The 26211-nt window shown below is 42.7% G+C and overlaps 1 protein-coding gene across 4 annotated transcripts in view; it reads left to right on the forward strand.

The window, feature by feature from the left end:
- cttn (cortactin) overlaps positions 1-20359 on the forward strand; it is a 50296-nt gene extending 29937 nt beyond the window's left edge. Inside the window, exons 9-17 of one of the 4 annotated variants that reach the window (XR_014600917.1) lie at positions 511-621; positions 2132-2242; positions 6887-6942; positions 8266-8335; positions 10069-10352; positions 11314-11422; positions 13092-13163; positions 14905-17790; positions 17831-20359. Coding sequence is in view for 2 of the 4 variants with exons in the window: in XM_084059207.1 (XP_083915333.1) it covers positions 511-621; positions 2132-2242; positions 6887-6942; positions 8266-8335; positions 10069-10352; positions 11314-11422; positions 13092-13163; positions 14905-15041 (950 nt within the window). In the remaining 2 variants the exon portion in view is untranslated. Of the gene's footprint in view, positions 1-510; positions 622-2131; positions 2243-6886; positions 6943-8265; positions 8336-10068; positions 10353-11313; positions 11423-13091; positions 13164-14904 lie in introns of all 4 variants that reach the window. The other 3 variants (XR_014600918.1, XM_084059207.1, XM_084059208.1) reach the window with 3 other exon arrangements.
- The last annotated feature ends 5852 nt before the right edge of the window (positions 20360-26211 follow it).

A 26211-nucleotide genomic window follows, 5' to 3' on the forward strand; every position in this document is an offset into this window, starting at 1 on the left:
ACAGTTACATTTATAATGCTTTTGTCTAAAAGGTCCGGCCAAAAAAGTCCTTGCGGGCTTGTTTCCGTTGGGGTCCTTGAATGTGTGTGTATGGTAGGGCTGGTGAATTAATATTCGAATATCAAATATTCCTCAAATATGGGGTAAATATGTATATTCGAATATGAAAATTAATATTCGATTTTTTTTTCGAGCACTCGATACATTGTTTTTTGTATTGTTTCTGTCAGTTTTTTTCTTCTTTATAATAATAATGATATTCGAATATATTCGAATGTCTGCCAATTTTTAAGACCAATATTCAAAGATCATTTCTGAGGAAAGTTGACAGCCCGTGTGTGTGTGTGTGTGTGTGTGTGTGTGTGTGTGTGTGTGTGTGTGTGTGTGTGTGTGTGTGTGTGTGTGTGTGTGTGTGTGTGTGTGTGTGTGTGTGTGTGTGTGTGTGTGTGTGTGTGTGTGTGTGTGTGTGTGTGTGTGTGTGCGTGCGTGCGTGCGTGCGCGCGTGTGCAGACTACGCAAAGGGCTTCGGGGGGAAGTTCGGCGTGCAGACGGACAGACAGGACAAGTCTGCGTTGGGCTGGGACCACCAGGAGAAACTTCAGCTCCACGAGTCCCAGAAAGGTACGGTGTCACTCAGTCACAACTCTAAACATCCTCCACAGTGTAGACATGGTTAAATGAACACATGTGACTCCCCAAGGGAAGCAAAGCAGCTGCACGTCACGTGATCACTAAAAAAAAGACCAGCCCGTTCACTTTCATGTTAACACATTGACTGCCAATCGCGTAGATCTACGCAAAAAATCCAATGTTAATTCGAAAAAGTGCACTTTCCGAATTTTTTGATCCATTTCCGGTTCCGGTAGGCGGACAGGAAACGGAATTAGACGGGTTCCGTTTTTTCGATCGTATCCGCTTCCTGTCTGGGATGCGGTTTTAAAGTCGATTATCTCGGCTGTTGTTTTTCTCCTCGCATTTCACTGTCTAGCGTTCACCGCTGTAACTTCAAGATGGCGGGACGCAATGAGAAGCGGTCTGCACTGTTAGCTTCACACACATCCCCTGTGTGTGTAGAACCAAATGAACGCGCATTTTAAATGGATTTCGCGGGGTCTATGGCGACATGAAAAAAAACAACAATAAAACCTTGGCACTGGCGAGTACATTATGAGATTAAACTCTGGCAGTCAATGTGTAAGGGATTTGAAAAAATGTCCTCTTAACACAATGGACACACACCTTGTGACAGTTCATGAGCAGCACAAACAATGAGTTGTGTGTGGCAGCCTGAGAAGTGGCATCAAAGGAAATAAATCACTGCAGTCAGTCGGTCTAAAGTGTAGCTGAAGTTTTAAATATTTAATTCATACATCCATAATATATATGGCCTGTATTACGTGCTGTTGATGTGCTATGCAGCCTAACCATTCGGCTATTGGGTCACCCCTATTACTGCTTTGAATTACTTAATTTTAATTGCTTGTAATTAGGTCATCAGTAGCCTAACTAACAAGTAGGCCAACTCAACATGGAAGAGAAATGAATACACACACAAAAATAAAAAGCTGTTAACCCCGTTAATTGCAAAGAATTTGAAAATACTTGTGTTGCATGTTTGTGATTAATGGCACATAGTCGAAGTAGGCCTTTATAAAATATGATATGTTGATATACATTAGACCAGTGGTTCTCAAACTTTTTCATGTCAAGGACCCCCAAATTGACACTTATTAGCCCGCGGACCCCCATTTCAAAAGATATGCCAGGGACCCCCATAAGAGAAGATTTTTTACGGCTCTAGCAGTGATTCTCAACCATTTAAATTTGAAGGACCCGCAGTTTGACATGCATTAGGGCTACAGACCCCCATTTAATGGCATTTCTGTCACTTGGACCGCAATTTATATTGTAAAATCTATGTCAATTTAACTCTGAGAGTGTACAAATGGAACCAAATGGACCCTGTGTCGGTCTCTACGTATATGTGTATATATCTATGTGTGTGTGTGTGTGTATATGTGTATATATCTATGTGTGTCGGTCTCTATGTATATGTGTATATATCTATGTGTGTGTATATGTCTATGTGTATATATCTATGTTTGTGTGTGTATGTCTTGCTATGTTTCAGATTATAAGCGTGGGTTTGGAGGGCAGTATGGGGTAGACGTGGACAAACGGGACCAGTGTGCTCTGGGTTATGAACACAAGGAGAGCCTGGCCAAGCATGAGTCTCAGAAAGGCACAGAATACACAACCCCCACCTCCCCCCTCCTCCCAACCACTGACCCACACACACGCGTGTCTCGCCCCTCGCTCTTTGTTTGACCCCCCCCTCCTCCACCTTTGCAGCACAGACCGATGCAGTGTTCCGTCAGCAGTGAGGTCAAAGCCACGCTGCTGACTGTGCATTGTGAGGGTTTTACGACAAAATAGCGGAAAACAGACGTTCTCCAAACTGGCAACGTGTCGCATTGCGATGCGTTGTTAACTGGTACATGTGCTACTTTTGCTACTGTTGACAAGACAAGACAAAAAAATGTAATTAAGACCGGGAACGCAGCTGTGTGTCATTGTTAGATTTCGTTGGGCTATTCAAAAATAGCAGATCTACAAGCTCATAGCGTGGCACCGAGTGCCGCGCTATGAGCTTGTATATCTGCTATTTTTTTTGTTTTAATCGTGGGAGATTTGTGCAAATCTTTGAATATATATATATATATATATATATATATTTATTTATTTTTTCTTTTTTTTTTCTTTTTTTAAAGCAAACATTTGTAACTCAAATCTTTTCTTCTACGAATTCTACAAATGTCTAAATTCTAACCCTGCGTTTTAACAGCGGGCAATACTGGGCGACGTCGCCCAAAAATATAATGAAAGTCTATGAGAGCCGGCGATCGGGCGATGCCGGGCGATGCCGGGCGACATCGTCCAAAAGATGGATTTTCTTTATCTTTTTGGGCGATGTCGCCCGGCATCGCCCAGAGTTGCCCGCTGTTAAAACGTACCGTAACAGTTTTCTGAAAAACATATGTCGCTGTATGAGTGGTTCTCAAACTTTTCCATGTCAAGGACCCCCTAAATTATATGTATTTGGCAGCGGACCCCCATCATCTATCAAAATACGTTGTTCCAGGGACCCCCCGGGCCCAGAAGCACAGATTGGAGTTTAAAAATGTTTGTCTTAAAAAATATATTCAAAGATTTACACAAACTTTCCACGATTAAAAAAAAAAAAACAGCAGATCTACAAGCGCATAGCGCGGCACTCGGTGCTGCACTATGAGCTTGTAGATCTGCTGTTTTTTGAATAGCCCGAAGAAAGAAAAAAAAAATGGCACCGATTCGTTCCCGGTCTTAATGGGTTAATAATCAGCGCTCAGACTTTAAAGCCACCAGAACGTCGTGGTTGTGCAGATAGAAGGTCTGGCTACCAGACTGGTCATGTTCCTAAAAGATATGGAACCAATCCAGACAGTTAATTAGCAGCGTTGTCATAATAAAACATGACAACATGAAAATACAGTATTATGAACATATGGCCTGTGCTGCTATGGTGTTTTTTTAATACATTCTCTCTCTCCATGATTGTCCTTTTTACACTATATTATTTATATCACGCTGATTGGAATGTTCCACTTTGCTCCTTTCTTATTATCCTATTCCAACCACTGTTTTTTTTTTGGGGGGGGGGGGGGGGGGGCAGGCGATGTAGGCAATAGTGCCAGAGTTAACATTATAAAATGTATTTATTAGTGATTAGTGGCTCTAAAATATAAAAAATAGGAATTGAAAAAATCCCCAAAAAGGTAGCACATCCAAAATGTCTAATCAATGGAGGACAAAGTACTCACATTTCCACTTTTTATATTGGCTCACACCAATAAACCAACGCTCTATAATAGGGATGCACCGAATATTCGGCCACCGAATATATTCGGCCGAATATGGCCAAAAAAAGCATATTCGGCCGAATAGATTTTAACGCCGAATACCGAATGTATATATATTTTATAACTGATCTCAATATGGACCCATAGTGATTATACGTTTTGCCATAATCATATAGCTCTACAACAGAGGCACAGCCATGACAGCAATGGTACCATTTAAATAAAGAAAACATATATATACTGTATATATTTTAAATAATCATATTTGGCCATTCTGTTATTCTGTTTCCTATATTCAGTATTCGGTTTCGGCCAAGAATGTCCCATTCGGTGCATCCCTACTCTATAACATGTCTTGTCTTAGCCTGGGATCCAGCCTGCTTCGCTACGTTCGGCGGACTTTTTTTTCTCTCTTCGCTACTCAGTCTGGAATGCCTCCTATCTCCAAGGGAGGCGGGACATGCCAAACGTCTCGAATCGTGCCGTGGCTTCTGATTGGTGCGGGGCGGGACGAAAAAACCCAGTGTGATCGTTGTGATTTGTCATTCGTTTGAACAACATCCAATCAGCAACGACGTTGCCTAACGTAACATATGTAGTTCCAGTGTAGTTCTGCAAAACGAGTCAATGGGGTGCATTCCAGACTGAGAAGCGAAGAGAGAAAAAAAGTCCGCCGAACGTAGCGAAGCAGGCTGGATCCCAGGCTAGTCTTGTCTGCCTGTAGGCAGAAGACGTGTAAGAGTGTGAGCTGTGATTAGTCAATTCGTTCTGTGGCCTTAAGCCAGATTCTGTGGCCTTAAGCCAGATTTATACTTTCTTTGTTGTGCACCAGTAGGCGTGCACCGAAAATAGTCAATCTACAATCCCACAGCGCTTGTAGATCGGCTATTTTTCGGCACGTAGCCAGGTGAGAATAAAGTCTTATGTTTGGAATCCCCAAGGAGCCAGAGCTCGTTATGAAAATGTAGGATTCATCCTTACATGTCCTAGTGGTACATTTATACTTCTATATAATGTATAAATATATTATAATAATATCGCCTAGCCCCCCCCCCCTTCTCCCAGCGCTGCCATGAGACGCTGTAGCCATGATGCTGTATCTTTGCTTCGTTGGTTGTTTTGTGCATGAATGGCTGTTTTATAGCCAGAGCACATCGTGTGGAAGATAAAGATTTACCCATACCAGTTCTTCCTTCCCGATACCACACACACACACACACGCACGCACGCACGCACGCACGCACGCACGCACGCACGCGCACACACGCACACACACTTGTGGTGGGAAAAAACGTTCATTTCAGTGAACGAACAATTTCATTCGCGTTCACGGCAATGATTCGTTCAAATGATTCGTTCAAATGATTCGTTCACGTTCTCGTTCAGTAAGCGCTATTTTCTAGTGTTTCTAAATGTACTCGAGTAAAAGTACAAAAGTATTGGCATCAAAACATACTTAAAATACCAAAAGTAAAAGTACTAACATATTTGAAAATAGCCTATAGGTATAAAATAGGGGCTAAAGAGGTTCATGTATGTTTTATAATGTGTGTAAAACACCATCGCTGGAGCGTTTTTTTCCGCGCGTGAACGTAGCGGTTTCAGAAAGTGAACGAGCTTGTTCACGTCAAATGAACTAGTTATTTTGAACGAATCGATCATGAACGACGCACGCACGCACGCACGCACGCACGCACACACACACACACACACACACACACACACACACACACACGCGCGCACACGCACACACTGCTGACCCACAGACCTGTTCTGTTGCAAACATAATAAACACAATTGGATGTGGCTGACCCGCCCGCAGAGCGGTTGTGATTGCAGATGGCCGCCGCATGGCTCAGTGTCTGGCTGACCAACGTTCTCCTCTTCTGAGTCCTCCTGCTGTTTGATATGGTCTTGTCGTTATGTTATGTTGTCTGTTATGTTGTTTTTGTGCTGCTCTTTTTTTTTTCCTCTCGCTGTTTTCGTTCCATAACTTGTTCCGGTCAGCTCTGCCCAAAACCACAGCATCCGTTTGTCTGAACTTCTGCAGACCTGAAACCATGTTTTGAACCGAGAAGGTTCACCACCGTCTCAAATCCGCTCACCTCTGAAATCATTGCCCGTCGGGTAGAAACCGCGTACGTCCGAAAACCGCTTTAAGTACATTTGAAAAAGATCTACAAGCTCACAACGTGTCGCGATGCGACACGTTGTGAGCTTGTAGATCTGCTATTTTCACAACTTTTGTGTTACACCTTGTCGATGATGATGAAGAGGGGCATTAATTTACGAGAAAAAAAAAACCTAAGTTGGAATATGGAGATACAAGGTTTTTGCCTGACAGCAACGATATACCAGAGCATTGTTTTTTTTCCACAGAACAGACTAAGTGTCTGTTTGGTCTGTTCATATACGTAGACAGTGGCGTGCACAGACATTTTGAGGGGCAGGTGCTCAAGTAAATTATACTTTTTTTTGTTTACTTGGTCTGCTCTTTTTTCCCTCTACACCTATACCTCTTTGCCAAAAAATAGCCGATCTACAAGCTCACAACGCCTCGCAGCGCGAGGCGTTGTGAGCTTGTAGATCGGCTATTTTTGGCTAAAGTTCTCCTCAGAAAAGGGATGCTAGGTTTCAAGTGGTTATGGTAAAAAGAAAAATCATATCACATAAAGATTTGGCGGACCCCCTGTAGTAACTCTGAGGACCCCCACAGGGGGTCCCGGACCCCCTGTTGAAGACCCCTGCTGTAAACTGAAAAAGAAAAACGTTTTGTTTTTTCTTTTTTTCAAAAGGGCACTTCTGGTCAAGAGGGCAAAGGGCAGGTGCTCTAGCGCCACCTAGAGTCTATCTGTGCACGTCCCTGTACGTGTAAGCTCAGATAGAAGGTCTGTTCATGAAGAAGCTCAGATAGAAGCGGACTGTGGTTGAGCTTCTCGACATCAGGACCTTTTTATTCATCTTATTTATTTATGTTCTGTTTTCAGATTATTCCCACGGATTTGGAGGGAAATTTGGGGTCCAGAAAGACAGGATGGATAAGGTACTGTGTGTGTGTGTGTGTGTGTGTGTGTGTGTGTGTGTGTGTGGGGGGGGGTGTGTGTGTGTGTGTGTGTGTGTGTGTGTGTGTGTGTGTGGGTGTGTGGGGGTGTGTGTGTGGGGGTGCTAGAGTTGTCAACGGGCCGGAAAATGAAGGCCTGAACAATTACCCTATAACTTTATGCTGAAATCCCAGAGAAGGTGTCATTACGTGCTCAATGTCCTCAAAGTCACGCATCCGACACGCTTTGAACTGAGCAGATTGTGCCTTTATGTTCCAGAGATAACGGCCAAAACATCTTGAAAACGGCCACCTTCGTAGATTTGATGTTTGAGTTTTGGCCATTTCTTTTTTTTTTTGTTTAATATTTTTATTACGGGAAATTGGTTACAGTACATGGTTGTAAGTACATACATACAGTTGTATTCCCCTTTTTTTTTTTTTTTCCCCCGTTTATCTCTGTGTATATGGAAAAAAAATAAAAAAAATAAAAAATAAAAATACAATAATAATAGTAGTAATAGAGCATTTGCAAGGTTTACATTTTAGAATGTCAATAACATTGTTGAGGTACAGTAAAACAGAACAGGTAAATAATTCAGTAATAGGAAAAATAAAATGATATTGATATTAATAATAAAGTATGAGTAATACAGCTATACAGAAAAAAAAAAAATGAGTTTTGGCCATTTCTTTAATAACACAACAAGCTTGCATCCTCATGAGCTACTCTACACAAAAACATGATGAACAAATAGTGAAAATAGCTGATCAGCTGTTTTCACTATTTTTGAAGATTGTAGATTCTTTTTTACAACAGGGCTTAAAACTGTCCCTGCTAAATGGCTTATTTATGAAATCATATAGAAAATGTGCTTAGTTTAAGTCTTTGTCAGTATTTCAGTTACTTTTACAGAACTTCATTTGTATTTTTATAGGTAGGTTAAGTGATTTGCTTTGGTTAAAATAAGTGTTAAATAGCTCTATATTGTGATAGTAATCATTGCTATAGAGTGTTTGTTCAGTAAAAGGAGTCTCCTTGTCTCTCCAGCTCTTTATTAAACAGAAAATGCATTTTCAGTGCTCTCTCCTGATTGGCTTAAAATTTGAAAATGTATTATATTGTGTTTACTAAAGAGCTGGAGAGACCCCTGTGACCGAACAAACGCTCTGTAGCAATGATTACTATCACAATATAGTACTTTAACCTTTTAACAAAAACATATATTTCACCAAAAAAATATCAAAAAGAAATATCTTCAACTAAAATGTTTAGTCAGTTGTAGTTTCTGTGATTTCATGAGTTTTTCCTGACCTGTGTTGCAGAGTGCAGGGACGTTTGAGGAGGTGGACAAGCCCAGCCCTGCCTACCAGAAGACCAAGGCTGTGGAAGCTGGTGAGTGTCTCATGAAATGTATTTAGAATGTTTTAACACAAATCTTTTCTTCTGGGGCCCCCCCCCCCCCCCCCCAGAAGAAAAGATTTGTGTTGAGGGTCCCTGGCACAAAACGTTTTCAGATGGGGTTGGGGCTCCATGGCCAAACGCGTATAATTGTGGGGGTTTGAGAACTACTGGTTTAGGAAGCATTTGTAGAATCGGCCTCGGGTATAATGGGGTTAATCCATAGATATTCAACTGGCGGCCCGCGAGGAGCTTCCTTGTGGCCCCTGGCCATATTCCAAAATTTCTTTTTTTTTTTTTTTTTTTTTCATAATTATTATTTATGTAAATATATGTTTGTTTTTATGTTATCAAAGTTAAAACAGTACAAATTATTTATCCTTCCTTAGTTCTTGAAAGGCCATCTTTCATTGGAACTTAACTTAGAACCTGAAATAGAACCGAATTAGACCGAATTAGACCCGAAAAAAAACACGCGCAAATTATGTGCGCGCACTGTGTGGCCCCCAACTCCAAATTATTTTACAGTTGTGGCCCCCTGCCTAATCTAGTTGAATACCCCTGGGTTAATCCATACATGGGCAACTGGCGGCTCCGGTGGCCACATGCGGGCCCCCACCCTCACCTAATGCGGCCCACAGGTTAATATCAGAATACTGATATATCATTGATATCAGCTGTTACGATTCCAAACATGCAAACATGACCCGCTTTAATTACTTCAGTCTGTTCGGAAATACAGCACTGAGCGCACTGGCCAATAGAAACTAATAGGTGAGTGAACTCCCGGCAGGAATAGTATAATAGACCAAAAAAAAAGACAATAGAATAACACTATTCTGTTATGTCCAATGTATTTGTGTTTAAGTTCATAAAGTTAACATAAGTAACTAAATGCATTTCAAATTAAATAAAAATGTACATTTTCAGGATTCCAATTAGAAAAATAGCCCCAAAATAAATCTGGATTCCAATTCAGAAATAGCACAAATAGCAGATCTACAAGCTCAAAACGCGTCGCGGTGCGACGCGTTTTGAGCTTGTAGATCTGCTATTTGTGCTATTTTTGTGTGACATAGAATGGTAGAGTGCGGCATTCATTTACGAAAAAAGGTTAGGTTTCTGTACAGTATGTGCATTCGTGGCCCTCTGGAGTGAGTGTGGAAATATAGTGGCCCTCTACATCAGTGGTTCTCAAACTTTTTCATGTCAAGGACCTCCAAATTTACACTTATTAGCCCGCGGACCCCCATTTGAAAAGATATGCCAGATATGACCCCATAAGAGAAGATTTTTTACGGCTCTAGCAGTGATTCTCAACCATTTTAATTTCAAGGACCCCTCAGTTTGACATGCGTTAGGTTAAGGACCCCCATTTAATGGCATTTCTATCTCTGGGACTCCAATTCATATTGTAAAATCAATGTTAATTTAACTCTGAGAGTGTCCAAATGGAACCAAATGGACCCGTTAGGGTCCATTTGGTTCCATTTGTACACTCTCAGAGTTACAGACCCATAAGGGTCCATGGTTAACTATCTATCATTTAGTTGGGGACCCCCTGGAACTCCCTCAAGTACCCCTGGGGGTCCCCGGACCCCACTTTGAGAAACAATGCTCTACATCATCAAAGTTGCATCACCCCTGGTTTAATCTCTGTGTGTGTGTGTGTGTGTGTGTGTGTGTGTGTGTGTGTGTGTGTGTCCGTGTCCGTGTCCGTCCACCAGAGGGCAGCAGCACGGGCAGCATCAAGGCGCGCTTCGAGAACATGGGCAAGCAGAAGGAGGAGGAGGACAGGAAGCGCGCCGAGGAGGAGCGCGCCCGCCGCCAGGCCAAGGAGAGGCAGGAGCAGGAGGAGGCGCGACGCAAGATGGAGGAGACGGCGCCCCCCCCCAAGGCCCCCTCCCCCGCCCCGGCCCCTGCCCCCGCCGCCGCCCCCCCCAGCCCAAGCCCCACCCCCAGCCCCACCCCACCTGTCAGTAAGCCTGCTGAAGCTCCTCCCACACAGCAGGTGAGACACAGCGCTGTGTTTAGGCTCCATCAAAGATGGTTCATTTAGGGAGAGATAGACCCTTAACTCATGTGGTGCCAATCACGTGTTTTGTTTTTTTGGGGGGGGGGGGGGCGTTCAGAACCGAAGATATAGACGGGCTATTTTCAAAGGCGTATAAAATTGAACGGGGAGGTCGCGATCAGAGCATGTGAGTGGAGTGGGAAATGCCGCTCGGCGCTCCAGGGGGGCTGTTTTCACGCTCGCGATAAGCTCAAGTTGACCCCCCCCCCCGCGCACACTCCGCTCCATGTCGCTCCGTCGCTCACGTTGACCCCCCGCTCTCCGTCGCTCCGTGGCTCACGTTGATTTGCACACCTCTTGCCCCATGCTCCGCTCAAACCGGGGCCGCTCAACAGTAAAAAGAAAGAAAAGGAAAATAAAGTAGAAATTCTAATGAAATCGTGACGTGCGCAGCGGTGCGCTGTGCACTGCTGGATGTCTGTGTGTCACTGAGTCCGTGCGACCGGGCATGCTCAAACATTCGGTGCGCGGCCCCCGCCGTAGCGGCTTGGAGTGGCAGGTGTTCCTCGCTCCTGAGTAGCGCTCCAACCTTTTTATAAACCAGCTCCACGCTCACGTCAAAATCGCGTCGCTCCACTGCTCGCGCTCTGCTCACATGCTCTGGTCGCGATGACATTTTTTTTTCTTTCTCGGAAGCACAGTGAAACCCTCAGTGATTAGCAACCATCAGGGGATCCATCATACTGGAGATACATATTCTGTGACTACTATTTTTGTATTTAATTGGCACTGAATGGGATAACTTGTAACAGAGTATATTTAAAAAAAAAATGTAGTACTTTTTCCACCACTCTGCGTGTGTGTGTGTGTGAGTGTGTGTGCGCACGCACACACACACACACCACCTCAGCAGTGTTTTAATCCCAGCTGAAACGTCTCCCCCTGGTGTCCACGTCAGGAGACCCCAGTGTACGAGGCCGTGGAGGAGAACGGGGAGAAGGAGGCGGAGCCTGTGGCCCAGGAGGAGGAGCTCTACCAGAACCCAGACGAGACCGTAGCAGCAGGAGGTGAAACCACATGAATCCCTAGCTAGCAGTGGTGTAAAGTAACCTAAGTACATGTACTCGAGTACTGTACTTAAGTACAATTTTGAGTTGACTTTTTGAGCGGTGTAGCCGCTCCTATATGTGGGTTAGGGACACCTCATTAGTACACCCTTCGCTGTACTGTGATTGGCTGACTCTATTCACACCCTTGCTCTGTGATTGGCTGACTCTATTCACACCCTTTGCTCAGCACTGTGATTGGCTAGCGAGACGCATGATGAAATTAATAACCTATAAATATCACAGAGTACTTCAAAAAAACTACTTTTTTGGGGCGGTGTAACCGCCCCCTATAAGTGAGTTTTGGACACTGACCAATCCTGCACCGTGATTGGCCAATAGTCTACAACGCAGTCTACACCCCTAACCCTTCCACAGTCAATGCAAATCGATACTTTTGCAAAGTCAGCCAATCACATTACAGCTAGTGTCATCACCACTAGCTGTAATGTGATTGGCTGACTTTGCAAATTCAGGACTGTGATTGGCTAGCGAAACACATGACACATGTGCAGCCCTATGAATAGCAGTATGGACTTAAAAAAAAGTAATCTATCCTTTTATCCAATTCACAACAAGTCATGTTGTGATGACCACACACCGCCCACTTCACACTGGGTGTGATTTTTACTAGTACTAGAGTATTTCCAATTCGCAGTACTTCTACTCCACTACATCTCAGAGGCAATTATTGTACTTTGTCTCCAGTGAGTTTCCTGCTGGAGACATTAGCATATTATTTCAGAAGGTAATCAATTTATTGTCTCAGGAATGCGACGAAACACAAAAAAAAAAAACGCCATGAATTCAATGCTTCGTGGGGTGTGTGACTGATAGAAAATAAGTCCTTTTTTGGGAGAACTATCCCTTTCAAATTGTAACTTTATTAATGTGCAGATATATATACCCTGTATATACGCTTATACTGTATGTTGGTTTGTTTACTGTTGAGTCAGAAAACAATGTTGCACATTTTAACCCTTTAAGACCGGGAACACATCTGTGTGTCATTTTTAGATTTCTTTGGCTATTCAGAAATAGCAGATCTACAAGCTTGTAGATCTGCTATTTTTGAAAAATCGTTAAATCTTTGAATTATCATTATTATTATTTTTTTTTACTCAAATCTTTGCTTCTGGGGGGTCCCTGGAACAACATATTTTGAGACGGGGGTCCGCAGCCAAATGCATATAATGTTGGGGGTCCTTGACATGAAAACCACTGATATTATAGCAACAACAAGTTAGGATTTTGTTAGGATTTAGAAGACAATTGTAGAATCGCCCCAGAAGCAAAGATTTGAGTTAAAAATGTTTGCTTTAAAAAAATATATACATTCAAAGATTTGCAAAAAAATCCCATGATTAAAAAAAAAAAAAGCAGATCTACAAGCTCATAGCGCGGCACTCGGTGCCGCGCTATGAGCTTGTAGATCTGCTATTTTTGAATAGCCCAAAGTGTAAAATAATGCTGCTTTTTAGCTCAAAATCAAAAAATGACACAAAGATGCGTTCCCGGTCTTAAAGGGTTAAGACCCCCCCCCCCCCCCCCCCCCCAAAATAATGTGGGGACCCCCCCGGGGGCCCCTACTGATGTAGATCATGTGACATCATGTGTATCCTCGTTGCAGACGCTCAGCAGTATGACTATGGAGAGGAGGACGTGGGGGTGACGGCCGTGGCCCTCTACGACTACCAAGCAGGTCAGTCCACACAATACGCCATGTTATTTAGTAATGTTACAAAATACTGCTGGGAACAGCCCATCCACAAGACATTCATTATAATAACTAGATGTGTGTAGATCTAGTTTAACAAATACAGGTCAAGAGACCCACAACGCCAAAGCCTGGTGTGAGGAGATGCTTCGCGGCCTCACATTTAGGCTTTATAGTGTTCCAATTCTTCTCTTTCTACCTGCCTGGCATTTGTGTGGCTCAAAGTCAAGACACTATTGCAGCCCTCTAATTCATCATAGTCTGCCAACATTTCCTTTGTCATCCCTTCTAAATAGTCAATTTCATCCTCTTGGCTCAAAGTTAATTAAAATAGTTCAGTGTAAACTATATTGTCTAATTATTTTAAGCGAACATTTTTAACTCAAATCTTTGCTTCTGGGGGGTCCCTGGAACAACATGTTTTGAGATGGGGGTCCGTGGCCAAACACATATCATTTTGTACATTTGTAGAATCCTCAGAAGCAAAGATTTGAGTTACAAATGTTTGCTTAAAAAAAAAAAAACGTATATTCAAAGATATGCAAAAAAAAAAAAAAAATCTAAAAAAGAGCAGATCTACAAGCTCATAGCGCGGCACTTGGTGCCAAGAGTTTTCAAATGACGGATGCTTTCCCGGTCTTAATGAGAACTGACCATTTAGACATGAGGCCCATTCAAAAAAACTTCTTGTAAATCCTACGTTTTCTGAAGCAACATCTAAAATGACACTGATTGTTGATGGATGATAGTTTAGCAAAAGTCATATCATGATGATTGAAAGGAGACTTTAACTCATTCAGTGCCACTGGACGTCTAAAATGTCCAATGAAAAAAAACAAAAAAACAAGACTCACCAAATAACGTCTCCGTGTGGATGTGGCCTTAGTGTAGCACAGTGGTTCTCAGATTTTTCAATTTCCACGACCCCCATAACTCTGAGAGTGTACACATTTGTACACTCTCAGAGTTACACACTCGTAAGGGGCCATTTGGAAACCCCTTAAGGAACCATGAGGGTCCCTGGACCCATATTTTAGAGCCACTTGGTGTAGCAGAGTGTTACCAGTGAGCCAACATGCACAACATCAGCACCCTGACTCTGTTTGACCAGAATGGAACAGAGCCTTCATAGAGCACCGAAGTCTGACGTAATTTACACATCCTAGGTTTGTCTACCTGGTTCACGGTTTTCCCCCCCCATTCTGAATCCCCATAGACGTGTTTAATATCACGTCAAATAAGAACTGTGTTCCAAAATAAACTAATGACCCCGGCGGTTTTACTCGTATGGATATGAAGCATCAATTGACGGTGAGAAAACCATAATGTTACTTCCACCGAATTAGTTAAATTTTCACCAGAAACAGACTGTATCAAATATGAGTGACTGACTATCATAAACGATACAGAACCTCCTCCCTGACAATATCGCCATCGAGACAGTTTGTTTATTTTTGGACCACAATTCTTATATGAGACGATTCTATGATGACCCAATGTTATTCTCCATAGAGACATTACTTTACGAACCAGGGGATGAACGAGTGACGTCAGGACTTCTGTACTCTAGTATCATATGTAACACCTGTGAATGTCTTTGCAGGACGTGCTGTGATTGGCTAGCGAGACACATGATGAAATTAACTTCGCTCATAAATAGCACCGCTCACTTCACACTGGGTGTGATTTTTTTTTTTTTTTTTTTTCTCTCTTCCTTTCCCTCCAGCCGGCGACGACGAGATCTCGTTCGACCCCGACGACATCATCACCAACATCGAGATGATCGACGAGGGCTGGTGGCGAGGCATGTGCCGCGGCGCCTACGGCCTCTTCCCCGCCAACTACGTGGAGGTCCGGCAGTGAGCCCCCCGCCCACCACCACATGAGAGGGAGGAGGAGGAGGGGCGGATCGTCTTTTCTTCGTCGGAAGCATAAAAAGAAGAAATTATCCACGAGAACTCTCTCTCTCTCTCTCTCTCTCGCTCTCTCTCTCTCTCTCTCTCTCTCTCTCTCTCGGCCATCTCCCTCGCACCTCTCTCTCTCTCCTCTCATGTCATTGGTGCATGGACACTGTGCTTAACCCTTTAAGACCTGGAACTGTGTCATTTTTAGATTTGAGCTAAAAAGCATTATTTTACACTTTGGGCTATTCAAAAAATAGCAGATCTACAAGCTCATAGCGCGGCACTCGGTGCCGCGCTATATGAGCTTGTAGATCTGCTGTTTTTGAATAGCCCCAAGTGTAAAATATGGATAAAGTGGTTACGAAGATGCCTCCCTGATCTTAATGGGTTAAAATCCTTCTCTCCCCCCCCCCCACTCTTCTTTTAAATGCTATGTACATTTATATATCTATATATATATATATATACATATATATATACCGGTGGTTCTCAAAAGAGTCCTGGATGGGGGGTTCCTAGCCTAAATGATTCCTGAATTGGGGAACCAAACGTGTAGGGTCTGTAACTCTGAGAGTGTACACATGGAACCAAACGGACCCTCCTCAACGCCAGTCCCACAAACGCCTTCTAAACCAGTAGTTCTGTGAAGATTTTTCAAAAAAGAAATAGCAGATGTACAAGCTCACACAGAGCCTGTACATCTGCTCACACCGAGCCTGTACATCTGCTATTTATTTTAACACATTGGGTGCCAGCATTTTTTCATAACAACTTACGTTGGGTGCCAGCATTCTCCCCATTGACTGCGCTTTACTGTTTAAAGCTCTAGAATCCACGGCGAGCAAATCCATGTAAAAAAAAAAGCATCCATTCATTATATAGAGGTCTCGTACAATCGGGGGGAAAAAATAAAAACATTCGGAAATCCGTTCCATAGTTGCAGCCAGTTGAAAATAGTCAAAAATAGTCAAAAATACATTGTAAAAAAAAAAGTACACAGGAGCCGAGATACAGGCTTTTGAAGTCATAAGTTAACCAGGAAGTGGATGGGAGTCTAAATCTTCGAAAAATTATATCTCCTGTTGCTATGGAGGAAAAATTAAAAAAAAACTTGGTCAATTTTTTTTTTTTGTAAATCATTTTTCCCCCCAAAAACAGTAGCCTATATATACGGTTTTGGCACCCAATGTGTTAATGGCCGATGCAAAAAAATGTCACTGATCCTATCCCGGTTTCAGTGGGTTTTAACCCACGAGCCACAGGTGTCGACTCTCAACTCATAGAACAGTATGGATCTTAGGATCTTTAAAGAGGCCAGTCCAAGGAACCGGTTGAAGGACTGTGGCTCCCTTTTGGATCGTTTGGGTTCCATTTGTACACTCTTTGAGAGTTCAGGGGGGTCCTTGAAAGCACCGATATAGACCCGTATCAGTCAGTGTTTGTTGTAATTAAAGCCACAAGGTCTTTAAAGGAGTAGTTCACCCAAAAAAAACAAACATATTTTCTATCAATTATGACCTCAAACGGTCATCAAATTGTTGGCTTAATAAAAACAAAAAAAACTCCCTGAATTCAAGGCTTCATGGGTTGTGTAATTGATAGAAAATAAGTCATTTTTTGGGTGGACTACTCCTTTAATACTCAGACAACAACAAAATTCCAGTAAATAAGTTAAGATATTTAGAACGGGGTTAGAATGGTCAGACATTGAAGATCACACACCTTAAGGTGTATATATATATATGACCACGACCAAGAGAAGAGTTTAGCACTCGGGTTTCACTGGCCGATGCCTTCCTCTTAATCAGCAGCTGTTGCAATGTCTGAGAAACACCGATATATGAGAGACGGCACAACATGTCCGTGTTGTTTTAGACTCAGTATCAAGACCTCGTGTCTATCCTCTCACACACTGCAGAGAAAGAGAAAAGCGTGTTGTTTTAGAGTATCAAGACCTCGTGTCTTCCTCAAAGCGTCGACTCGCCAAAGGCGTTCATTAGGACCTGAGGTGAGCTGGAGTAAAAAAGAAAAAGAAAGAAATGTCCTGTAAAACGAGTCTTCTATCGAAGGCTTTGGATGGTTGTTAATGTTTTAGTAGCTCAGCCATTGTCTTTAAAGTGCAAATAAGATAAAAAAAAAAAAACACCCATTGAATCACGGAAACTGCAATCACTGGTTGGGGTGAAATATCCACATTGGAATATTAAGTCATTTTACATGTAAAATAATGGTTCACCATCTCAAAGGTTTTTGGAGGTTCGTTGGTCCAGCACTAATGGTCAGACTCTACCACACTAACGGCCCATTTATGCTTCGTTGCACCGCGGTCTGTCGGCCGTCGAACGTGGCAGACCTACGGCGTACGGCGTACCAGCGACGGAGCATGAATTGGGCCTTAAAGCTTCATTACAAGCTGTTCGCATACAAGAATGTAAACTGGGTGTAAATTGGGGTGGGTTTACGATATCCCTCTAAGTAAAGTTAACAGACTCTAAACAAATTCATTCCAAGGCACCTTGAAGCTTTTATTTTTGGCATATCCTGGTGGCCTAAAAACATTCAGACACTTTATGTAGTTTTATTTTTAGCAGTTGACTTCTTTATTTATATGTCTTCAAAACACAAACCAGGCATCGATAGCTGTATGTGTCTTCAATACACACACCAGGCATCTATAGCTGTATATGTCTTCAAAACACAAAACCAAGGCATCTATAGCTGTATGTGTCTTCAAAACACAAAACCAAGGCATCTATAGCTGTATATGTCTTCAAAACACAAAACCAAGGCATCTATAGCTGTATATGTCTTCAAAACACAAAACCAAGGCATCTATAGCGGTATAATGTCTTCATTACACAAAGCAAGCATCAACAGCTGTATACTGTCCAGGATACAACAACCTAACCCAATGGACCAAAAAGCCAATAACGTTGCTCTCTCCTCCCTCGTCTGCTTTCAGTTTGCTTTGTTGCACAGATGATCAGTGTTTGAATCTCCCTCCTCGTTGATTTTTGTAGCTTTTGTTTAGATCTTTCTTTTTGACAGTTTTTATTTCACCAAAAAAACATCAAATGAGTTCTGGTTGTTTTTTTTCCTGAACACTAACCTTGGGTGTGGGGGGGGGGGGGGGGGAGGAGAGGTCAAAGGTCTTCTCTAGACCGTCTCCAACGCATGCTAGTGCGGAACTAATTAAAGGACCACTTCACCCAATTTTCAACCTTATCTTCGTATAATAATTGGTCATCATAAGGCGGCGCCATTTTCTGTCTACTCACTCTTGTGTCTCAGAGGAGTGCTGTGGACTGTTCAGAAACCCGCCTATACCTACCAATGACATCATTGGTAGGCAGGTTTGGTCATTTCATGTCAGGTTTCTGAACTGTCCGCGGCCGTCCTCTCAGACACAGCGAGTAGATAGATATGACACCGTCTCACAATGAGCGTTTAAGTGAAGATGGGCTGACAACGGGCGAAGTGGTCAATTAAAAAATGTTATTAATGAATGAAAATGAATAGCTATTAACACAGACTCTGCTGCTATCTCGTGAGCAAACACATAAACTAAAGGAAAACACTACAGCTCATATAAAGAGTATTTTGTACTCCTCGTCACTCGTGATAAACTCCTGGATGCCATGCGTAACATAACAGTGTACAAAGATGATTTTATGAGTAATAATATAAGGATAGACATTTTGTTTTGTCGTTTAGTTCCCTGTCTCTGTGTGTTCTTTGGACTTAATGTACATGTGTGTCATACTGCCTCGGAGCAGGAGTCCTCAACCCTGTGTGTGTGTGTGTGTGTGTGTGTGTGTGTGTGTGTGTGTGTGTGTGTGTGTGTGTGTGTGTGTGTGTGTGTGTGTGTGTGTGTGTGTGTGTGTGTGTGTGTGTGTGTGTGTGTGTGTGTGTGTGTGTGTGTGTGTGTGTGTGTGTGTGTGGGGGACGTTGATGCTAGACATGGTGTAGGACAGTGGTTCTCAACCTTTTTTTCGGGTGAAGGAACCCCAAAATTGACACATTATTAGCCCACGGACCCCCGTTTGAAAAGATATGCCTGGGACTCAACCATTTTAATCTCGTGGGGGTTTCCCAATCTACACTGTAGTATCATCATCGTGTTACTTTAACTCAGAGTGTACAAATGGAATCAAAAGGACCTGTTAGGGTCCATTTGATTCCATTTAAGTTACAGACACACACGGGTCAATTTGGTTCCTAACTATGAATTTAGCTCGGGACCCCCTCAAGGACCCCTGGGGGTCCCCGGACCCCACTTTGAGAACCACTGGTGTAGGACAGTGGTTCTCAAAGTGGGGTCCGGGGACCCCCGGCAAAATGTGTTGAACCACTCTAACCCCTATATACATTGGCTGTTTGAAAATAGCCGATCTAATAACATTTTGTATGGGGGGATGGGGGGGGGGTATGTGGCCATATTAATTTGGGGGTTCCTGGACATGAGAACCGTTGGTCTAGAACAGGGTTCTTCAACGTTTTCAGGCCAAGGACCCCCTAGCTGAGAGAGAGATGAAGCAGGGACCCCCTCTATATTGTATAAAATTGTGTTTCAGATTTAGCTTTTTTTTGTTTACTTGGTCTGCTCTTTTTTCCCTCTACACCAAACACCTCTTTGCCAAAAAAATAGCCGATCTACAAGCTCACAACGCCTCGCAGCGCGAGGCGTTGTGAGCTTGTAGATCTGCTATTCTTTTGGCTAAAGTTCTCCTCGGTAAAGGGATGCTAGGGTTCAAGTGGTTAAGGTAAAAAAAAAAATCCTATCACAAAAAGATTTGGCGGACCCCCTGTAGTAACTCTGAGGACCCCCTAGGGGTCCCGGACCCCCTGTTGAAGACCCTTGGTCTAGAAGAGTGCTTCTGTTCTACTGATAAGCCTGTCAAATCTAATGGCTCTGGTTGGGGGGGATGTGAGGGGACTGTGGGGTATGTGGTGGTGAATTGATGAATTCTCAAACTGCTAATTATTTTTAAACGGACGATAAGCGTGTGTCTGTGTGACAGTCGGTCACATGTTATCTAACGCAGTAGTGCAACTCTAATAAGGTTTTGCTTGAGAAGGGATCCCGTCAAAAAATGTATCTGGGCTTAATAGGGATTTTATAATAAAAAAAAGTGACCTTTTTTTTCCAAATGTTATTTTGTATCTGTGTCTCTGTTGGCTTCAGTCACATCATTACCTGCTTGTTTGTTTATTTGGATTTTCTTTTTCTTTAAAAAAAAAAGTAAATACGTTTCAATAAACGATGTATGGATGGTATGTTTGATAGTAAGTGTGTTTTGTTTCATGCCTCAAGCTCAATACGTTGACTAGAGGTACCGTTAGTAAGCAGTGGTGGAAAGTAGCTAGATACATTTACTTAAGTACTGTACTTATGTACAATTTTGAGGTATTTGTGCTTTACTTGAGTATTTCCAATTTCCAATACTTTTACTTCTACTCCACTACATCTCAGAGGCAAATATTGTACTTTAACTCCACTACAATTATTTGAAAACTTTAGTTACTAGTTACTTTTCAGATATAAAATATGATATAATGAAACCTACATTAACCACTTTAGCCCTATTTTATACGTAGGCTATTTGAAAATAGCAGATCTACAAGCTCACAACGCGTCGCAATGGTTTTGCAAAAAGCGGCCTCCTGGTGGCGCTATTGGTGGCCTGGTGGCACATTCTGTCCCAAAATGATGCAGAAAAACTTGTCCACGCATTTGTTACTTCTAGGCTGGACTATTGCAACGCCTTACTATCAGGCTGCCCAAGTAAGTCCCTAAATAGCCTGCAGCTTGTCCAGAATGCCGCTGCGCGCATACTGACAGGAACCAGAAGAAGAGATCATATCACTCCTTCATTGGCCTCTTTGCACTGGCTCCCGGTTAAATACAGAATAGAGTTTAAAGTTCTCCTCCTCACATACAAGGCTCTCAATGGACAGGCACCAGTATATCTCAAAGAACTCATCGAGCCCCGTAAACCAGCCAGAACACCACTGCGTCCACAGTATGAAAAAATGCTTACGGTTCCAGTAAACCCCCAAAAAACTAGAACAGGAGGTAGAGCATTTAAGTTTCAAGCACCTCAGCTGTGGAACCTTCTCCCAGTCTCAGTCCGTAAAGCAGACACACTCTGTATATTTAAAACTAGACTAAAAACCTTTCTCTATGATAAAGCCTATAGCCGAAGTGTATAGACTCAGTCCCCCTATAGTCATCCTCTCTCCCCCACCTTCCCCTTTCTCCTCTCTCCCCTCGTCCTCTCTCTTCCCGTCCTCCCTTTGGTTGTGTGGGTTTGTGTCCCATTGGTACAATCGTAATTAACCCTGTACGGATTCACGCTCTAGTAAGGCCTGCCACTAATTCTACAACCGGGGACTCGTTCCCCGGAGTTTCTTCTACCACCCACGTCGCAGGTCCATGGACTATTACTATGGACCCCCAGCTGCGGCTCAAGACTGTGACTGCGGACCGGGCCTGGGCCTCTCCATGGAGTCTATGGACTGTTACTACGGACCCCCAGCTGCGGCTCAAGACTGTGACTGCGGACCGGACCGGGCCTCTCTCCATGGAGCACGACCTGGACACGACCGTGGACTTCTACTACACTACACTATACCGCATATTATATTATCTTAAACATTTTTATATTATTCCATTATATACTGCATACACACTATTGCTGTACTATATTATACTATCATATGCTAGTATCTTACACTATTATATTTGCTATTATTGTTATTGTTACTGCTTGCACTGGATCTCTTTCTGTCTCTCCTCTGTCTCTCCCTTTCTCTCTCTCTTCTTTCCCCCAACACGGTCGAGGCAGAAGGCCCCCGCCCTAGAGCCTAGGGTCTGCCTGACGTTTCTTCCTGTTGAATTAAGAGGGAGTTTTTCGTTGCCACTGTCGCAAAATTGCTTGCTCAGGGTGGGATGTTGGGTCTCTTCTCTACATGTAAAGTGTCTTGAGACAACTTGTTGTGATTTGACACTTTAATAAAATTGAATTGAATTGAATTGAATTGCTATAGACCATATTCACACGGCGGCCATGTTGCTATTAAGTCAATGAAGTGCCACGACAACGGGGTGGCACTTTCAATGTTAAATTCCAAAATGGCCGCCGTGTGAATATGGTCTATAACCTATGTCTATAACAGGCCTATGTGAACATTTTCCTAATTCAGGTGCCCAGTTGTCCAGATGCCCACATGTCCCAAGTGCCCAGTTCCCAGTTGACAAGGTGCCTACGTGTCCCTATAGTGCCCTCATGTCCCTAGTGCCAAGATGGTGACAACAACAAAGCATCATGCTGTGTAAAGTAAAAAAAACACAAATCCTAATCCAGGTGCCCACTCGTCCAGGTGCCCAGTTGTCCAGATGCCCACATGTCCCAAGTGCCCAGTTCCCAGTTGACCAGGTGCCCACATTTCTCTAGTGCCCACGTGTCCCTAATACCCTCATGTCCCTAGTGCCAAGATGGTTTTGGTGCCCAGTTATCCCTAGTCCGGGCCTATAGTTCCGGATGCGTTGTGAGCTTGTAGATCTGCTATTTTCTAATGATTTGTATACATTTTACGCATTTGAAAACTTAAAATGTGACATTTCTGCCTGATTACTACTTTTACTTCTGGTACTTTAAGTATATTTTGATGCTGATACTTTTGTACTTTTACTCAAGTAAATCTTCATTACCAGACTTGTACTTGTATTAACAGAGTGTTTCTAAATTGCAGTATTGATATAATTGATTCATTGATATTCATTGTTAAATAAATATTACAATGTATGTCTATTATTATTATTATTATTATTATTATTGCTGTTATATATTGCGCTAACTTCTCTTTAACTTTTAAATTAGTGAAATGACGTTTACATTGAAAACGTGTGTGTGTGTGTGTGTGTGTGTGTGTGTGTGTGTGTGTGTGTGTGTGTGTGTGTGTGTGTGTGTGTGTGTGTGTGTGTGTGTGTGTGTGTGTGTGTGTGTGTGTGTGTGTGTGTGTGTGTGTGTGTGTGTGTGTGTGTGTGTGTGTGTGTGTGTGTGTGTGTGTGTGTGTGTGTGTGTGTGTGTGTGTGTGTGTGTGTGTGTGTGTGTGTGTGTGTGTGTGTGTGTGTGTGTGTGTGTGTGTGTGGGGAGGGGGGGCGGGGCTTGTGTCGTGTTCGTGTCGTGGCCTCTCGCATGTACGCATGTCTGCTTGTCAGACCAATCACAGCCCTTGCTGTGTTGTCCCTCCCCTTAACTACGCCGTTCTTGCAGGGCTCGGCTCACTTCCTCAAGGTTTACAGCGGATGCCAGGTCGCTCGATACTAGGTCTCTCCGATCGACGATAGATTACTATCGGAAACTCTTCTACTTGGTTTCGGTTCATATATCACTGATCTACTTTCATTTCGCGTCGTCTTTAGTCTGAGGTGAGTAATATTACTTGATATATACTTTTTTCCCCCGCCTTTATTACTTTATATCTATTTTTTTCCCGCCTTTTTTGGACCCTACATCTACACGAACGTTCAGATTTCAAACACAGTTTTTACCCCATGGCCACGGATGTTATAATTATGTACGGGCCCTCAGAAGTAGCCGTATCTTCCGTATTGTTAGATAAAAACGCATCTTAATCCGATCGGTGGCCATTTGCTCATAGCTGGCACACTCTATCAGAGTGCAGTACACCTACCAACCGATGGGTAATGCAGTTGAAAGCATACGGTGGACATGCTGAGAAAATGGCCACCGATCGGATTAAAATGCTTTTTATTGAACAATACTGAAGATACGGTTACTTCTGAGGACTCGAACATAATTGTCACGTCCGTGGCCATGAGGTAAGAACTTTATATTTGAAAGTTGAACGTTTATGTACATGTACGGGCCTTAAATGAATTAAGTGCAATCGCCAGGTTAAGTTTGTTTCAGGTCACTGTTACTGTTACGTGTGTGTTGTGTTTGCGGCTGGTCCAGTGTTGCCAAATCTGTAATTATAAGCGACTTTGGGCTTCCCTTTTTCCCCCCTGTAAAGTAGCTTGTAAATATTGGGGGTCCATGGCATGAACATTTTTTAAAATCACTGCTCTCAACATTAGACAATAAAGTTTGACTGACCTGCCCCCTATTTGCTTATTTTGGGCTTCTTTGTATAGACTTGCTGCTTCTTTCTCTCGCTAGATCTGGCAACACCGACTTACGCTAATGTTTAGCGGCTAGCTGGCTCCGTCTTGTTTCTGTGATCATGGTTATAATATATAGTCTGTGATCCTTGCTCTGTGGCTGCTATCAACAGTCCTGGCTGGAACGGTGGATAGATCTGTCTGTTACAGTAAGATCCATCTAAAAATACCACACACTGACTGTGACCGCAAGTTAGAAACTCTCAAAGTGTGTATAAGAGGCACAGCTGTTTACAATGCGATGCACATCTGTGCTGTGGTTTACACGCAACACACTCTCATCGAAGCAGCATGCATTTGTGTTGATAATATAGCGCCACTGCATGATTCATTAGATCAGTGGTTCTCAAACTTTTTCATGTCAAGGACCCCCAAATTGACACTTATTAGCCCGCGGACCGCCATTTGAAAAGATATGCCAGGGACCCCCATAAGAGAAGATTTTTACGGCTCTAGCAGTGATTCTCAACCATTTTAATTTCAAGGACCCCCCAGTTTGACATGCATTAGGGCTACGGACCCCCATTTAATGGCATTTCTATCTATGGGACCCCAATTCATATAGTAAAATCAATGTTAATTTAACTCTGAGAGTGTACAAATTTGGTTCCATTTGTATGTTCTTCAAATATGATTATTTTGGGGGATCCACAGTTCAAATATGATTATTTTGGCGGCCCCCCAGTAAAAATATGTACACGCTCACTGTGAGTTTAATGTTTGGAAAATAGCAGATCTACAAGCTCACTGTAAACTTGTTGCCTTATTTTAAATAGCCGATCGACAAGCTCACTTGTCAGCTTGTAGATAACATGTGAGCTTTTAGATCTGCTATTTTCACTATATTTATATAGGGACAAATATATATTTGTGTCTAAAATACAGTATTTTTGCTTGACATTTTCAGCTGTGGCGTGGCTGTACACCGGACCTGATATCTTGGCCAACACAGCTGTGGACTGAGGGGACCGTCCCAGACTGCACTACTGCAAGGTTTGTTTAACATAACATGACACATGTGCAAATCAAAACCTTTTAGATCTAACTATCTAATGTTAGCATATGGACATTTTCTTGGGGTCAGTCCATTGTCCGTTTTTAAGGAGGCATTGCCAATATATATATACTCTGTAGCTTAACTCTTTGACTGCCATATCAACAGTGTAATAGTGTGCCACTGCTGCCAGCACAAACAGTGATTTTTACTGTGTCAGTTTGCATAGAAAAATACTGTACTTGTACTTCTATCCACTACAGCTCAGAGGCAAATATTGTACTTTTAATCCACTACAATTGTTAGAAAACTTCAGTTACTTTGTAGATTTTGGTTATTGTTTAAAAAAAACATAGGGTACATTAACCACTTCAGCCCCATTTAAACTTTGGCTATTTGAAAATGGCAGATCTACAAGCTGACAATGCAACATGTTGTGAGCTTGTAGGCTTACAAGCTCACTTGTCAGCTTGTAGATCACTTGTGAGCTTGTAGATCTGCTATTGTCTATTGATATGCATGTACTTTCATAGCTTTGTGTCTAAAATATTGTATTTATTTTTTTACAGCTCAGGCTGCGGACCCAGGTGACAGACACACCATCCCAGACCTACTGCAAGGTGTGTATGTAAGTACATAAAACACCAGTCTAACGCACATTTACACATGCTCATTAAAACCAAATGACACTTTTCCCTCCTCTTTTCTTCTTGTGTTTTAGGAACAGTATTACAATCCAGTAGATGGGAGTGGGTTTCTGGCATGGCGAGTGAAATCACTTCAAAAAGAAGCATCAGAGGGACAAAAAAAGAGTTCAGCCACTGACGGGTGTGTGGTTTTGATTGTAGTTAGAATTTAAGGGGGAAGTCACATGTACACACACACACACACACACACACACACACACACACACACACACACACACACACACACACACACACACAC

Source organism: Gymnoscopelus microlampas (genome assembly GCF_963454915.1).
Source record: "Gymnoscopelus microlampas genome assembly, chromosome: 1".
NCBI classification, from domain to species: Eukaryota; Metazoa; Chordata; class Actinopteri; order Myctophiformes; family Myctophidae; genus Gymnoscopelus; species Gymnoscopelus microlampas.